Source organism: Ascidia mentula, chromosome 6 (genome assembly GCF_947561715.1).
Source record: "Ascidia mentula chromosome 6, kaAscMent1.1, whole genome shotgun sequence".
Classification (NCBI taxonomy): Eukaryota; Metazoa; Chordata; class Ascidiacea; order Phlebobranchia; family Ascidiidae; genus Ascidia; species Ascidia mentula.
Genome location: NC_138571.1, coordinates 9386344 through 9402139, shown reverse-complemented (window position 1 = coordinate 9402139; position 15796 = coordinate 9386344). Strand labels below are relative to the sequence as shown.

At 37.5% G+C, this 15796-nt stretch overlaps 2 protein-coding genes and 3 long non-coding RNA genes across 5 annotated transcripts; 2 read left to right on the top strand and 3 right to left on the bottom strand.

Moving 5' to 3' along the window:
* Positions 1 to 139: 139 nt before the first annotated feature.
* On the bottom strand, positions 140 to 1143 carry LOC145906792 (uncharacterized). Its single transcript, XR_014402866.1, has 4 exons — positions 1126 to 1143; positions 691 to 843; positions 479 to 531; positions 140 to 239 (listed from the first exon to the last, which is right to left on the bottom strand). It is a non-coding gene; the product is annotated as an uncharacterized LOC145906792 (long non-coding RNA).
* Positions 1144 to 2844: 1701 nt separating this feature from the next.
* On the bottom strand, positions 2845 to 3318 carry LOC145907133 (uncharacterized). Its single transcript, XR_014402876.1, has 3 exons — positions 3302 to 3318; positions 3042 to 3183; positions 2845 to 2882 (listed from the first exon to the last, which is right to left on the bottom strand). It is a non-coding gene; the product is annotated as an uncharacterized LOC145907133 (long non-coding RNA).
* A 1233-nt stretch (positions 3319 to 4551) lies between these two features.
* Positions 4552 to 7875, top strand: LOC145907132 (monocarboxylate transporter 14-like). Its single transcript, XM_082994566.1, has 7 exons — positions 4552 to 4746; positions 5371 to 5514; positions 5574 to 5737; positions 6339 to 6658; positions 7057 to 7195; positions 7255 to 7468; positions 7745 to 7875. The coding sequence occupies exons 1-7, from the start codon at positions 4563 to 4565 to the stop codon at positions 7873 to 7875; spliced, it is 1296 nt and encodes a 431-aa protein (XP_082850692.1). The 5' UTR covers positions 4552 to 4562.
* Positions 7876 to 8471: 596 nt separating this feature from the next.
* LOC145906561 (uncharacterized) lies at positions 8472 to 9643 on the bottom strand. The gene has a single exon (XM_082993995.1). The coding sequence runs from the start codon at positions 9616 to 9618 to the stop codon at positions 8638 to 8640; it is 981 nt and encodes a 326-aa protein (XP_082850121.1). The 5' UTR covers positions 9619 to 9643; the 3' UTR covers positions 8472 to 8637.
* A 3799-nt stretch (positions 9644 to 13442) lies between these two features.
* Positions 13443 to 14091, top strand: LOC145906855 (uncharacterized). The gene is made up of 3 exons (XR_014402872.1): positions 13443 to 13464; positions 13520 to 13694; positions 14032 to 14091. It is a non-coding gene; the product is annotated as an uncharacterized LOC145906855 (long non-coding RNA).
* The last annotated feature ends 1705 nt before the right edge of the window (positions 14092 to 15796 follow it).

The following is a 15796-nucleotide window of genomic DNA, read 5'->3' as shown; positions in this document are numbered from 1 at the left end:
TCTGCTATACATAAAATACTTGTCATGTTGGTTCAGACCTCAGAATCTCAGCCCACATTTGTTTCCATATGTTTCAACGATTGAAGAGCAACTGGTTTGTCATAAATAATATTTTGTTAGGAAAGTCACACCAATCTTTCCGCTTGTATTGTTTATTTCATTCTATTAGGGACTAGCACAATACCCTCACACAATACGTCGAGTGGTTGCTGTGCTTCTTGCTTTCATCATGCTTTCTTCTGCAAAACGCGCAGCAGATGTTAAAGACTGTTCATTAAATGTGTTAGTTTGAAGTTGACAAAAAACTAATTATTGGTAAAGTGGTGTTACAAATACACTCCATTGGAAGAATGCGTTCTTAAATTGTTTAATATGCTGAAATTGTTTAAAATGTTACAGAATACCGTGCTATATATCGGAAAAATCTGCTCCCTGTTACATTTTTTTGAAAAATACAAACAATAATTGTTGTGCATACCTAGGAGTGTTCATCGAAAGTGTCGAACATATCGTTTTGGAGAGGCAATATTGCTGAAAAAAATGTTAAACGAATAAAAGATTAGGTCTAGTCATCGCAGCCACAGACTTCGTACTAAACCCACACCAGTAAACATAAATATCCTTTTTATAACTAAAATATTGATGCCTTAGATGTACTGTTTGGTTTGTTTAAAAACTGTTTTATTTTACCATCAGCTCCGTCATCAGTGTCGTATTTTGGAGTTTTTGCCCCCCAAAACCACCAACACGGACTATCCTTTTTTGTACAATCTGCCTTTGCCTCTTTCGATGAAAGAAGGAAAATTCCGAGAAGAAAAACGAGGCAAACGAACTTATTCATATCTGTAAAAAAAATAAAAATAAATAAATAAAATGCAATTAGTTGCAGCAACACTTGTTTTGCAAAGCCGTCCTTAATATGACAAAATAATAAACTATATTTTATCAAACTTTTTTAGTTTTTAATACAAATATTTCTAAGAGAATCTACAGTATTATATTCAAACGCAGTAGTGATATTCGGGCGGCCATACTCTTGATTCACATATTTTTCACATAGTCCTTGTTCTAAAATTTTTTAGTGCCACTTGTACAGTATGTTTTAACTTATACAATAGCACTTACCTTTAAGCTTTATCGTAGTAATGCTAATGTCAATATGCTGATACTGGCACCGTGTTCTCTTATCTTAAGCCAGTCCTGTATTACGGAAATTCAATTTCCCCGAACGTTTTTCCTTTATATCCCTAAAAGTTTAAGTAATAAGTACAACGGGTCTCCTGCGTATTTTATCAATTACCAAGTTACGCTTAAATTAACAATAAAAACAAGCAAAGTTTTTAACTACTAAATCAGCGGTCTAGTTAAACCCCAAACAAACTTTTGCCTACAGCTTAAATGTTAAAACATCAAGTTATTTAGCATACATAAGGCTTGCTACCTTTCAGCATGAACAACAACAACAACAACCATTTTCGTAGGGATTTTATCAATAACACATATTCAAACTCGGTTGGACATAAACATTTAGTAAACATTAAACTGTGCAAGGGTATATGGTGTGCAATGAACATCATTCCAAATTACGTAAACGTGAATTTACAGGGAACAACCACAACTTAGCGTCCATATGGTTGCATCAAACTGTTCGGCTTTTTATTTATGAAAATTCAACGTATATTCGGGAGTAGAAAATGCTGTTTGGAGAAATTGAGACTTAACGTCCCGCCTTTATCTATTACTTCCTTCCATATCAAAAGCTAGCGGGAAGCTTCCAGTCTTTAACATATGTTTACGTGTGTAACGGCAGAATTTGCGCGTCTGGCACCGCGCCGTCGTCACACCAAGAAGGAATGTCAATTTCCAAAAACGCGTGTATTTGCCACACGGGCACAGGCACTTGACAACACGTACGAGGTACACGTGCAAGAACACGAGCACGTACACGGATACGAGCAAGAACACGAACACGGTTTTCTGTGAAGAAAACGTACACTAAGATTCCAGTTAAGCAATGTTAATAAAAATACCCTTACCGGAGTTTTGAGCCAGATCACACGAAACATCAACACACCAATCCGATTAATATATCTTACAGCAACTTATTCAACCTTATTCAAATAGAATCAAGGCAACTCTAGCTTTAGTAAAATAAGCTTGACATTAAATTCAGCACGCTACACGTGGTACCTAACAACTCAGTTTTACGAAGCATGGCAGAAGGAAAAAAGTTCTCTTGAATTATGATGTCACATACAAGGCAAAATTGATATTGTGTTGAAATACAATTATATGTTTACTGTGTGACGCAGGGGTTGTGCATGAGTGATTTTCGATGTTACAACGTGGTTTGGAAAACCTCCGCACGCCTTAAACTCGCGGTTTTATAAATCAGGGTTTCCCAACATTTTTGCTCGCGATCCAGGTTCACATTTTTCACAACCCCTCAAGCTTGACTATAATATTTTAGACATTTTTTGGCAACAGTTGATTGCAATGAAACGACTTCAAAATTCTCAAAAGGGTCGTACTTAACGAAATAGTACAATAAAATGTTTTTTAGGATCTTTGCGACACGCAGGTCGGAAGCCTTGTCATAATTGGTTTCTTGCAGCAACATCCCGATCTGCACAAAGCGGAAAAAACACACATATTTTATTCACTTTTTATTTCACGCATGATTGATCAAATCATATGCAAAATGACACAGGTTTGTTCTTCGTTTAACTTCTCGCAACACCTGAAAATGAAATGTCGATTATTTTGGTTTCCAAAGGGTGATTAGGAATATTAACGACAAAAACCTTACCAGTTCTGCAGGGCACTCAAAACTTTGTAATATTGCTATCTTTCTTCAGTGTCTTCCTTTGCATCGTAAATTTCTTCAAGAAAAGCATTTTATTAAACGCAAAAGTCCATAAAACTAAAATGCTTTTTTATCGTCAAATTAAGTTTAAGTTGTATTAAATTCAGTTCTATTCCGACAAAGAAATGTCGCTGAAAATTGAGAGTCAAATTTATTCCGAAGTAAACCAACTCACCATCTTGCTTTGTCTGAAACCATGGAATCCAGAACCTCCACATGCTTCCTCCCCACTGTGGCAAATCGGCCCACGTGTTAGCTTCGACGGATGAAAGGACGACTAGTCCCATGATAAGAGCCACCATAAGCAACTTGTTAATCTAAAACAAAGAAAAAGACAAACACTTTAACATTTAAAAAAACATTCTACACTTCAGACTGAACTATGAGCGTTTTGTTAGAATTCCGTTTAAATTTAGTTTATAAAACCGCTTTTACCTCCATGTTGTCTTGTAGATGGAGAAAATGCAATCAGCACACAGTTGTTCCAGACCAGACTCTTTTACTTGGAAAAGTTCATGCAATGATTCACTTCATGTGTTGTGAAATCCAGTGTAGATTATCTTGCCCACACTTGAAAATACAGCCATACCCCATTTTCATTCCCGAACCGAAATCATGCCTTTTTGTATTGCCAAAAACATACACTGTGTTCCAAATCAAAGACTAAAAAACCACCAAACCAAGTTAAAATACATGTTGAAGCAGCGGTTATTGATGAGGTGTGACTGCACTTCCACGGCGTCTAGCTGATACCATATGGCGCTGCTGTGGAGCGTACACATCGATCCGTCGCTGCCAGGGGCGGATGTAGAAATGTTCTGTAGGGGGCAATGAGTTTAGTTGCCATCCAAACTCATTGTGACTTTTTATTAACATTGTTTTGTTGGTCGGTTGATGAGTTGATGCCCATGTATGCAATGTAGTGATAAACAATTTCTATCATGTTTTGTTCATTCCACACACTTTTACACGCAGCGTAAATATCAATCGATCTGAAATCAACCGACCACAGTTGTCGGAAAACATGCAAATACACGAATAATTGCACCTTTTGAGAGTTTGGGTTTTTGTTAAAAGGAAACCAGAAATAGCATTCAGAGCCCCGGGCAATCAGCTGCACTGAAGTTATGCAAGCATTGCCTCAATCCATTATTAGCAATGGTACAGCATACAAGCGTACAAGCATAATAAATTGGCAGCGTAAGACAGCTTTACTGTTGTTTGTGGTTGGTAATTACACTTTGCTGCAGGAAACCCACATCCCGGAAGTGCTACAAAAAACGAGCTAGATTCCATACAAAAACTCATTGAATGTGAAGTAAACTAATAGTTATGAACATTAGTAATGCAAGTCTTAGGAAGTTTTTCGAGAGAGGTTCTTATATCAAGTCGATTAAAGTGTGAATTATAACAAATTTATCGAAGCTCGCGCAGTACGGGCACAGTGCTATGCTTAAAACTACGGGCCAACAATGTTTGTTAATTTATGAAATGTTAAAAGGATGCGGTGGATATATTTCATTCTAATTAGCGGTTTAACAAATGCTGCGAAGTGCGTGTACACACCCTGTCTGCAGCTTTGCTGCGAAGTAAATGTAAACATGCAAACTACCAGTTGTACAGGAATATGTTCAACATAAATACTTACTTTTATGTGATGTACAGAACAAATGCTGTAACAAGTTGGAGACGAAATATGGCTAAAATAAATAGGTTTAAGTGGGTTGCATTGACTGTAGCCACCCTGTCTTACGGGTTATCTTTCGGCACTCTTTATTCGGTGGGAGTTTTATATCCGGAGTGGTTGAGGACCTTTGATTCTTCGGCAAGTATTATGTCGCTTGTTGGAAGTTTGCCTCCGGCTCTCGCATGTGGTTTGGGTGAGAAAATTTACGCTTTATATGATTAGTTCGTCATGAGCAAAATCCCGAATTAATGGAATTGAAGGCCATTCGATTTTATATTTCGGAATATTACAATAGTTTAGTCAAAAAATATATGCCTGTATAGAACAATTTGCTTTAATTGGAAAAATTATAGAATCAAATTAGCCATAAATGATCAGCGAGCCGCAGACAGTTTGCTCAATGTGTCGAACTATGGTCTCTTCATTCCAACTTGGTCTCGACGCCAAAGCTTTCGGTACCAAAATAGGCATAAACCATCATTGAAGAACCATCGTGCAACACACCATGGTCAAACGACTGGTTTAAACCAATAGTGTTATCGGCTTTGTTTCATGTGTATCATATATAGAAGCAATAATGATTATTGAATTACAAATCGACTGAAAAGTACCACGAGTAGTCTCAGTCTAGTTAAGCCTACAAGACCGTCTCCGTCACTAGCGACACTAATGGGACATTACAAGTTGAAACAGTGTGCACAACTGTTTGCAGCTCACCAAGATATACTTTATTGAACCTTTGGATGATGATGTGAAGCTGTAACAGCAATATTTGTATGTTGAACTTTTTTCTTATCTTCTACGTTTCGTTATATAGGTCCGATATATGCAGTTGTTATGGAAAAACTTGGTTGCCGGGTATGTGGGTTACTGGGCCGACTATTATTTTTTCTTGGGCATATATTGTGCTATTTTTCGAATAGCGTTAGTTTCCTTGCCATCTCATACGGACTTGCGCCTGGTTAGTAGCAGTCGTTAATCCATAGTGACGAGGATAATATGTTGGTTTATATTGTCCAGGTATCGGTACGGGTCTCACTATGATTTCGTTCAGTTCTGTATTAAATCAATATTTTATTGAGGATCGTTCAATGGCGGAAGGTGTGACAGGAAGTGGATTGTGTCTTGGAATTTTTTGCACCTCCATTTTATTGCAGTACCTCGTGGAAAGATTTACATGGAGAGTACGTATGCATTTTTTTTTGAGTTTTGAGCAGATACAGACAGCACATTAAAACAGGGCTGTACCGCAGAAGTCACTGCATTTGTGAATGAAACTGCGTTTTTGCAGTAAAAAATCACTTTCACATCATTTTTAATAATTGTAAAAAATAACTTGTTTGTGAGCTGCAGACCACGTACAGAGTTTCGACCTCTCAGGTCTCAGCTGTGCAGATCATGACGGGCATGGTCTTGCTGGCTAACAGATTTTTCACTTTATGGTACTTTGCATTAAACGTTGATCCGCTGGACATCATGTACCGTGGAGCAAAGCATGACCAAACAAACTGATTGGAAACCAATAAGCCTAATATTTCTGCTCAGTGTCAAGTTAATCATGTACAAGCAAGTCAGTCTCAATGCTCACCATTTATTTTTAACCATAGTGTGTTACACCATGGTTAGCCTGCAAAGACCATGCCCGTCTCCACCTGCATTGAAATGAGAGGTTAAAACCAGTGTCCACCGTCTACAGTCCACTGATCATTATCTCTTACTTGCGTGTATTTTCTTTGTGTTTTGTCATCTCACAATTAAAAGTTTTAAATTTATTTTTGCTCGCAGGGTGCCATGCTGTTAACAGGGGGCTATTCGTTCAACCTTTGCCTGTTTGCCATGTTTTTTATTCCGGAAAATGAAATTTCAGCTCATCCACTTAATTTTTGGAAATCCGCAGGAAATGGGGTAAGTTTGGCGGTTGATAAAGAAAACAGTGTCAAGAAAACCGACGAGACTGCAAATATTACTCCTGAGAGAACACAAAATTTCATTAAACGTTCAATGTTACTGTGGCGACGACCTTTGTTTCTTCTGATGGCTTCTGCAGATTTTTTGTGTTGGTCGGCGATGATTGTTCCCATCGTGCATTTAGTGGAAAGAGGGAGGTTGGTTCATATTATTTTTTCTCTTATGGCGTTTTAGTGTGAAAGTAAGAAATAGAAGTGCTTGTTTTCTCTGATACTACTTGGTGATTACGAACTTTAATCGTTGCAACAAACATATGAAAACTATCTGTAACACTGTTAGGTCGCAAAAATTGGCCACGCAATAAAATACGTTTTCTTATTTAATCCAACCAAGTAGAAAGGTTGTTTCTTATGGATGTGGATGGACATTGGATATGTCGTAATAGCGCCTTGTTAAAATACTCTTCTCATTACACGGCTTGGAATGAGCTCGCAACGTATTATAAATTTTCCATGTGAGAGTTTGAGGGATAGAAAGGGTCGCATTACAAATCCATATAATGATGTCTAATATTTTTCTACTGTCACATTTTCAGAGATCTTGGTATAGATCCGAGTGTCTCCGCTTGGTTATCTTCAACATGGGGCTTGGCTGGAGCAGTAGGAAGAATCGTGACTGGCTGGATGTGCACTTACTTCAAATGTGACGCATTCTGGGCCTACACCAGTGAACTGGTACTTATAAAAACCACTTCCCATTCTTATTTCCCAAAAATGACAAATAACTTGCGCAGTTCATTGTTGGCATGGCAACAGTATTAAGCCCCTTTTGGTCGGACGTCTACGGTCTTTTCGCTGTAGCGATTGTGGCTGGCTTCTTTAGCAACACTTGTGGGTTTATAAAGACAAGCATTGCTGAATTACTCGGAAGGGAAAACTTTGTCGTTGCGTACAGTTGGATGCTTCTCGTCAATGGTGTTGGAATGGTTGCGGGTCCGTTCATTGCAGGTTCGTTTTGGTGTTTGCTGCGTGGTTGTTTCTTTGTGATTTTACAACTACTGAGTCCAGCTTTTTACTAAAAAAAGAGCAACAACAACTAGTTTTTTTTTGTAGACTAGTTTTTCAACTCGCAAATCAATGAATCGGCATAGACTGAAAAATACCATAAAGTCTAAAATTCTGTTCCTGCCAGTTTAACAGCTAGTGCTATATATCATTCCAGTTGAAACAGTGTACACTACTGCCTGCAGTTCATTGGGTAATTTAACTCTTTCGTATTTACAGGAGCAGTGGTAGATGCAACTCATTCTTATGACTGGTCTTTCCGTTTTGCTGGCCTCGTGCTTTTGTTCGCTTCTGCAATTTGTCTTTTGAGAACCCCGCTGCAAGGCTGGAAACAGTCTTCGCACAAATAAAAAATACTATGCAGAATTTTTGGTTTTGTTCTGAGAATAAACAGAACTGGCCCATAGTGCTGAAAACGTTGACATGTCTTACTTAGTCGAAACGTTTCCACAAAAACTTATGCCATTATCGGTTTGAAATGTTTTGGCCGTACAAACTTGTCAATGTTTTCGGCACCATTCGGTTTATTTTTAGAATTATGAGTAAATCCGATATGAGCGTTCCTATTTTCGTATCATGTTTGGATAGTTTTCATTGAGTTATTTTTTTTTGCTTTTTTCTTAGCTGGTACCTTCGTGCTTTTCCACCTAGCAAATGACAAAGTTTTTCCATTTTGAACTTTTGTCCATGTTGTTCCACGACAATCTCCACATTCTTCGAACACATCGAACACGGCGAACAATGGACAAAAGTTTTGAAAATACTTAAAAACAGTTTGTAGGTGACATTGTGACTGTTGTAAATTAACAAAGGCGATGTAGGTAGTAGACATCACAAAAAAACTTTGGTACTTGGTACCTAATTGACAGCAAACCGAATAAATTCGAGATAAACTATTCTGCAAAAATGCACACATTTTTTTACATCCCGTTTATTGAATTTATACACGACAATTAAGTAAATTAAATCGATATTTTGAACACTTTAATTACAAATTAATTACTTGTTGGAGATGGACATCGTAGGATACATATACCATGCACACAAAATTATGACTTAATATATACACTAGACGGAAATAACTTTTACTGATTTATTATTTTAAACATCATTCAGTTTCTCTCAGTTTTTTTTTTCACTTCACTGTAAACTTCAGTCACTTTCTTCTCCTTATGAACTTGCGCGTAAACATCGGGTGCTTTAGACGAGTTCCCTTCGGGGCCTGGAGGTACAGAGGAGTAATAGACAGTAGTAGTTGCGTCAAACCCCTCATTATTCCTGGTAGCCAGTGGAAGAGGGGAAATGACGTTGTGTGTTGCGTCACTCCCAACGACTCCCAGTGCTGATGCTTCCTCGATGGTTGCATAAATTCTGTCATTGTTACGAGCAGCTGACTGTTCGGCAAGTCCAAGTCTTTTCCTCAATAAGTAGACCACCAAAGCCAGTATAAAAAGGACTAAGATTGTGGCCAGTATTACTAGTCCTACCAACATTCCTGTGCTTGTCGTTGTGCCTGACATAGCTGTTGCGGTTGATTGAATTTTCCCAATGCTGGTCACAAGTGTGGTTGATTTTAAAGATATGATATTTGTGATGTTTGCCGACGCAAAATTTCTCGAACTTGTCGGGTTTGGCGATGGTGTACTTAACTGCTGCCTAGTTGTGTTGGACTTGTAGCATACATACGCAACATTCTCTTCTGGGCTTCCCAAAGTAATATCTTCTATCCCAGCTTTAATTTTACCATAGTCTACGGTTTTGGACGTGGCACTTGTCATCAAAATCTTTTGTTTTTGATCAATTTTCTCAAATTTTTTATTATTGAGCCAAGATACTTCCCCACTTTTGTCTTCAACCAAACCAATGCGATAATAGGTTCGTTTACATGGTTTAGATTTAGGAATATATTCCACTGCGTCCAGAAACTTCTGTTTTGTGTCTAAGACTGCCAACCTTGTACCGTGAATATCCTGGCATTGTTGATCAGCGTCTCTTGCATTTAATCTTGTTCCGTGATAAAACAGAACACCGTGTTCTGTGCACTTTGTTTCCAAACAAATTTCATCATTTGCTTTATTTATTTGGCAAGTCATTTTATTATCCTGCCCTGTGCACAAAATTTGCTTTTTATAGAATGCCACTCAACACCAAACAAAATCACTTGAAGAGTTTCAAGAAATCAAATTAGCCTCGACACCTCAAACAAACCAATGCCTGAAAACGAAACGTTGCAATCACAATGTATGGATGACGTCATATGAAGGAAGTAAAACATTCACAGCAATCTCGAACTATTCAACGGGATGTTCGTCATTAGGTTACTGATCGTTTTACTTTTGCAATGTGGAAATTTTGCCTTGGTAACAAACGGAACATGCGTCCCGCGCGTTGGATGTTTTTGTTTACTGCTCGCAAGATGCAGGGGACACTTTTGTTTATTTTGATGCCGTTTTTTTGCAAACAAAAAGCTCTGCTCTGCGAAATAAAATGTTACTGGTATTGCCGCGTAAAAATAGCTTTGTGGATTTCAACAGCTCCAACAATGTGGATGTATTCCTTGTAAGCCCATAATACTGGATTCATAGATACGACAAGAAAAACATTTTTTGTGCAAAAATGGTTTGCATTCAGGGTAACAAGTGACATCGCAGCTATGTTAAAGCCACTTCTTCCTCAACCAATCGGAGCGCGTGGTATAAAAACTTAAGTTCCCATATAGTTTCAACCTACTCTGGTCTGAGCGGCAAATTGTTGCCAAGTTACATCACGCCCACCGCTTGCTATAACATGTGATAGTTTGTGCAATAACGTCACCAAACATTCGACTGGCAGAAACACAAGGTGCTGTCCCATTTAGCAGTTGCGAAGGAACGTAATACAAGTACAGTGGTGGGATTTAAATATTTTTTCATCCTGTTCTCTCATCAGCAGCATGTCAGGGAAACCGAGGAAATACATTTGCTTAAAGTGAAACATACGCCTACACACACGGTTGTTAACAGCCGGTTCGCTTGGGTCATTAAATTCCAAAAAACTGATTCCCACTACTTCCAGTATACACTGTATTGTCAATTAGTCTATATTTCCACACAAACATGTTGGATACTATTTGACTTATTCCCTGTTGCCGTGATTAGGTTTTTGTGTATTTTTTAAGTTTGGGGAATAATGAGTACCACATAAATAAATAAACTGTACAAAAGGCAAAATGTCATTGGGGCCGAGAAAACCGCAAATGGATATCGAGAAAACTTGATGTTCATGATCAATTCACGTTTATGTAAAACATCGGATGTAATTTTGATGCGATTTTCCTGTTTTTGAGCTCCAAGCAAATTGGAGTGAGTCCAATCAGGAAACGGTAGGGAAACACGTGATATATTCACTTTAACAAGTTGTTGTCAAGTTTTCATGCGGGGTTTGCGAGAAACGAGAAAATTGTTTAGAATCCGCGCTTCACAAAATCTTGCCCATGTGTGCACGATTACTTATATTTTATATTCTCGTTGATAAGATTATTAATATAATATTATTAAAACTATCGACTGGAACTAAAACCAAGTCCAACATTATCAGTTGCAACCATCGGTTCTAATCCAACTTGCGTCTTTGTTAAGGTTTCGGAAAAAGTTGCGAATATATATTGGCTCCCAAATGAAGAAAATAATTTTTTCCCCGCACTTCTTTTCCTGGCTGACACGAGAGTTTGTTATTAACTTACTGATATTACTTCGTCACATACATATAACAACGTGGTGAAAATGTCGTCGAATAATGGCGCCAATTTTGAAGAAAAATTTTATAACGCTATTTACTAACTACAAGCAGTTCAGTTGGAATGCTGACACCTAAAAACAGTGTTCGTAAGTTCAAATGACGTGTACAATTGCCAACTTTATGGCTAAGATTTAAACGTGTTCATTTTATGACGCGAAAACGTCACGTACGCCCGGCTGGTGCTGTCGTGTAAAAAGCTGAGACACAGTGTTGGAAGGAAGAAATTCTCGAATTACAGGATGAAGGACTGTATACAAGTTAAATTAAAAGGACGCTACAGTGTAAGTTGCCATGGAAGGAATATAACATTTTTCGGCGTAAAGAACTCGATTTTAGCTGGACGCTTTGTCAACAATTTCAGTTAAAAATATGTGCGTGTTTTATGGTCATGTGCACAACGTTTTTGTTGTTTGTATTCAGGACTAAAACATTTTTTGAGTTTAAGGTTTGGCTAAACTGATTATGATTTCAATTTTCCTTGGAATTGTTTTTCTGTCATCCGATTATGCGGATGCTCAGATGCCGCGGTGTTAGCCAAATCACTTGTCCATTTGGAGAGCTAATTGGTTTGGTGGAGACCAATCAACAATACAAGGAAACCTTAATTTTAATACTTTCAATCGCTTAAAATTCATAACCCCCAACAAAATTCCGCGATGGCTACGTTATTAAACTACTACCACCTTGATAAAATATGTTTTGTATTGCGACTTTGATCAACCGTACACTGCAAAAAATCGTACACGTTCTATACAAAGTGTTTCAAAAAACATAAAATAAATTATTAAACCCCCAAAATCTAGATTGTTTGGGACTTGCACAACCACCTACTGTATGTGCTGAGTGGATTTGGTTTACAAATTGTTCACCCACGTGATCACACACTTACTCACGATAAATTTTTACGCTATAGTGATTCTTGAAGAAATGTTAGATATTGATGAATACCAGAGTTAAAGTCGACGAACCGGTAACATGTGATGAATTAAGCATGGAACTAAAAAACCTTAACTGTGTAATTTTAACTATTTTTCATTTCGGGATGATTTCAAACAGACAATGATCAGAAAGATGTTCATGAAATCACAATTCTGAAATACGAACATCTACATTATTTGATATCGAGACGAATATGTGCAGTTTTCCTCAAATAAATAGAAAGAATATCATATGGACGTTTTTTTTTAAAAAAAAAATCGGCACAAGCATAGTTTTTAATTGTTTTAATTGTCAGAAATTGACGGCAAATACATGTCATCGTGTACATGTGCATGCAAAACGTATATCCAGCACTTCAACAAAATTTTATGTCAGTTTTTGGTTTCCTATCCACAATTGTACGTTATTTGTTTGAAGTATATTCATCACATCACAAAATATCTCACATACAAAAAAAACTTTGGTTTTTTACAAGAGCCTTCTGACAATATACGTATAACACAAATATGATTAAGCTTGTTTGTTAATCGTCTCAACCACCAACAGTTTCCATACGGTCCCTAATGAGATTTGTGTTGGGATTTCTTGCGCCTGAAAATCTCAGGAACTTGTCACGTGTTTCCACCTAACTTCCTGATTGGTCGACGCTGTGTCATATGTTGCCTGATACATCGTAAACAGGATAATCGCCAAAACGTGAATTCCGATGCCTCAGAGCAAAAAGTGGAGTTATTTTTGGAAAGTATTTTAATTTGCATTACGATAAAATCAGCTTTACACAACCTTTCGTAAATGTACTTTTAATTCTGCCTGCTCAAATTCTCTATTATCAGCTAATTTGTTTGTGGAGAGGAATTACAATTGTATTGATTTGTAGGCGTATTTCTGTTCTTTATTTCTGTATATACTGCAAAACATTTTGAAACATTAAACCAATAAACCCCTAAACTAATTTAACATATCTTGTGCAAAGAATTATTTAATATTGCCTGATGCAGCAAATGCAGCTGCAAAAATAACTTTCGCAAAATTATCCGCGCTAAATGAAGGATGCGCGTGGAGTGACTACGAGTTTTTATTTGGGAAGGAAGACTCGTCTAACAACGGTTATCAAGAGAAACACGATCACCGGCAACATATGTTTTTCAACTCTATATAACCAGAAACCTTAAAGTCTGAAAATCATCATTTTGCATTGTGGAACTCGCAACGCAAAGGATAAGGTAAGCAACTTACTTATTGTGATGTAAAGTTTTTCTACATGGTCGTTTTTTGCAGATGAACAAACTGTTGTTGATCGTTCTTCTTCTGGGACTCGTCCTTCTTGCTTCAGACTCAGCCGAGTCCTTACGCTACTACTGTCGCAGTAGACGTTGCTGGATTCGCAGAAGGTGGTGGAATAGAAGGGTGTGGAGAAGAATATGGAGACGAAAATACCGAAAGGGAGATGAAGGTAAGCAGACAAATCATCAAGAAAACTTTACAGCCTTTAATTCAACTTTCATATATTCTATATTTAAATATATTTAGTGCCATGTTTCTGTAGTTTTGTGTGTATGCTTCAGTCTTTTGGGTTAACCAGTTGATTAGAGTCTAAACTGTCACATGCTGCTTGTTGTCAAACAACCTTTACACAAACGTCTTAATTTTACGGCAGCAACTAACCGATAGCAAATGCTTGACTTGCATGTTTACAGTTTATAATACTTTCCTTCGAGATACCAAAAGTTTTCGACCCTTTTGGCTATGGTTGTTTTCACATTCAACACATTTTTTTACTTTTGGAATAGACGCAGTTGAAGCAATGGACGATGAAGATGACTTTTTAGATGAAGACGAGTAAAATGTGGGCATTTCTTTCATCGGCAAAATAAACAAAGTTTATCGATATTTTTGTCTTTGATCACCAATTTAGGATTTCTCTTTTGCTTTGTATGATATAGTCTGTCCATAAGCAGGATTAAAATATCCCATTTCGCTTCCACCGCTAGATGGGGTGGCGAAACTCCAAAAACACAGTGGGAATAACAAAGTGGGCGGGTGGTTGGGCGGGTGATTGTTAACATCGTTCAAGCGCCCGACCCATATATCTAGATGAAAACCTGATCGAGATTCGTGCCCAGGATGTCCTAAGTTCAAACCCCGGTGTGGCCAAACTAAAATTTATACCGCTTGAGCTGAAATGCTCGACATTGTAAATAGATGTAGATAAATGACATCCTTACAACAAGCAAAAGTTAAAGAAGATTAACCAAAATAAACTCGTGTAAATGTGTAAATGATTTAATCTGCTTCAAGTTGCGGTTGTATTGCGTGGATGTCCTGTGACATTCAGAATGTACACACTCCACAGCCCTAATTGAAGTTTAAAACAAAGGTGTATATCAAAATATAAGTCGGATCATTACAAGTGATGCTTAAGTGTAAAGTAACACGATATTATTTAAACTTTTTTTCATTCCATGAACAGGTTTTTGCCATTTTCATTGTTTACACAAACGCTTGTCAATAAACAATTGTTTATTTTTTGTTACCAAGTTCTAAATACCGCGCTTCACAATTGACACAAGCATAAACGACGTCCCTTATAACCACTATGTTTAACAAAGGCAAACCTCTGTCGAAAAACTATAACGCGTGGAGTGACTATACGTGGTTTCCTGCCTCGGCCGTCAAACTTCCTGAGAAGCATTGTGGTGTTAAGTACATCTTCCAGATCAATCACATCCTCATGTAACTCCATATCTTCATCAAGCACCACCTTTATTACAAGACGATAGGATTTTGCCTGCATATGCTTTGCATTCATGAGCAAGTAGCACATTCGCTGCATCAAAATTTTCACCACAATTAATGCAGTAATATGGGATTGTAAGCAAATGTGTCCTTTTATTTATTTTTTATTTAGTGTTCATATTTGTAAAGTTAAATAAGACTTAAATTCCTCTGTCCTTCGGCTTATTGCTGCCTATAAACATTCGTTAATAAACAAAAACATTCACGTCCTTTGTTTACATAAATTGTATCCGAGCTACAGCTGCATATACAGCACAACAATGAAGGAGGCTAAGTTTGTAACCATGGTAACGGTGCACTGTACCATGTATCGCAACACTACGTCATGGAAGAGGTTACTACAGGTTATTTCCTTTGATAGAGAAAAGGAAATTATCGTTGGGTCTTTGCATATATCACTTTAAGGAAGTATTTGGTCACAAGGCTTATGAGTAATTTGACTGTCACATGTTGATCACTTTTTACCCCTTCAAAAAAATCCAAACTTATGTCAAAATTAGACCAGGTTGCGTTAAATACACACTGTGATAAAATTGAAATTAATTCATATTTCCTTATTCGGGCAGTCCCACCTCACTCGTACTTTGATCGATCTGCAGCCGGTATCATTCATGAGCGTGAAACACCCTTAGGATGACGTAACGACGTAACGTTGAGCTGTGTAAGGCAAGAAACTTACCAGCGGATGCCCAGCCTTACATAAGTGATTTGGTTTTGGCAGTCTTATGTGCAGGGGTTACTAGTGGATGAAAATATTTT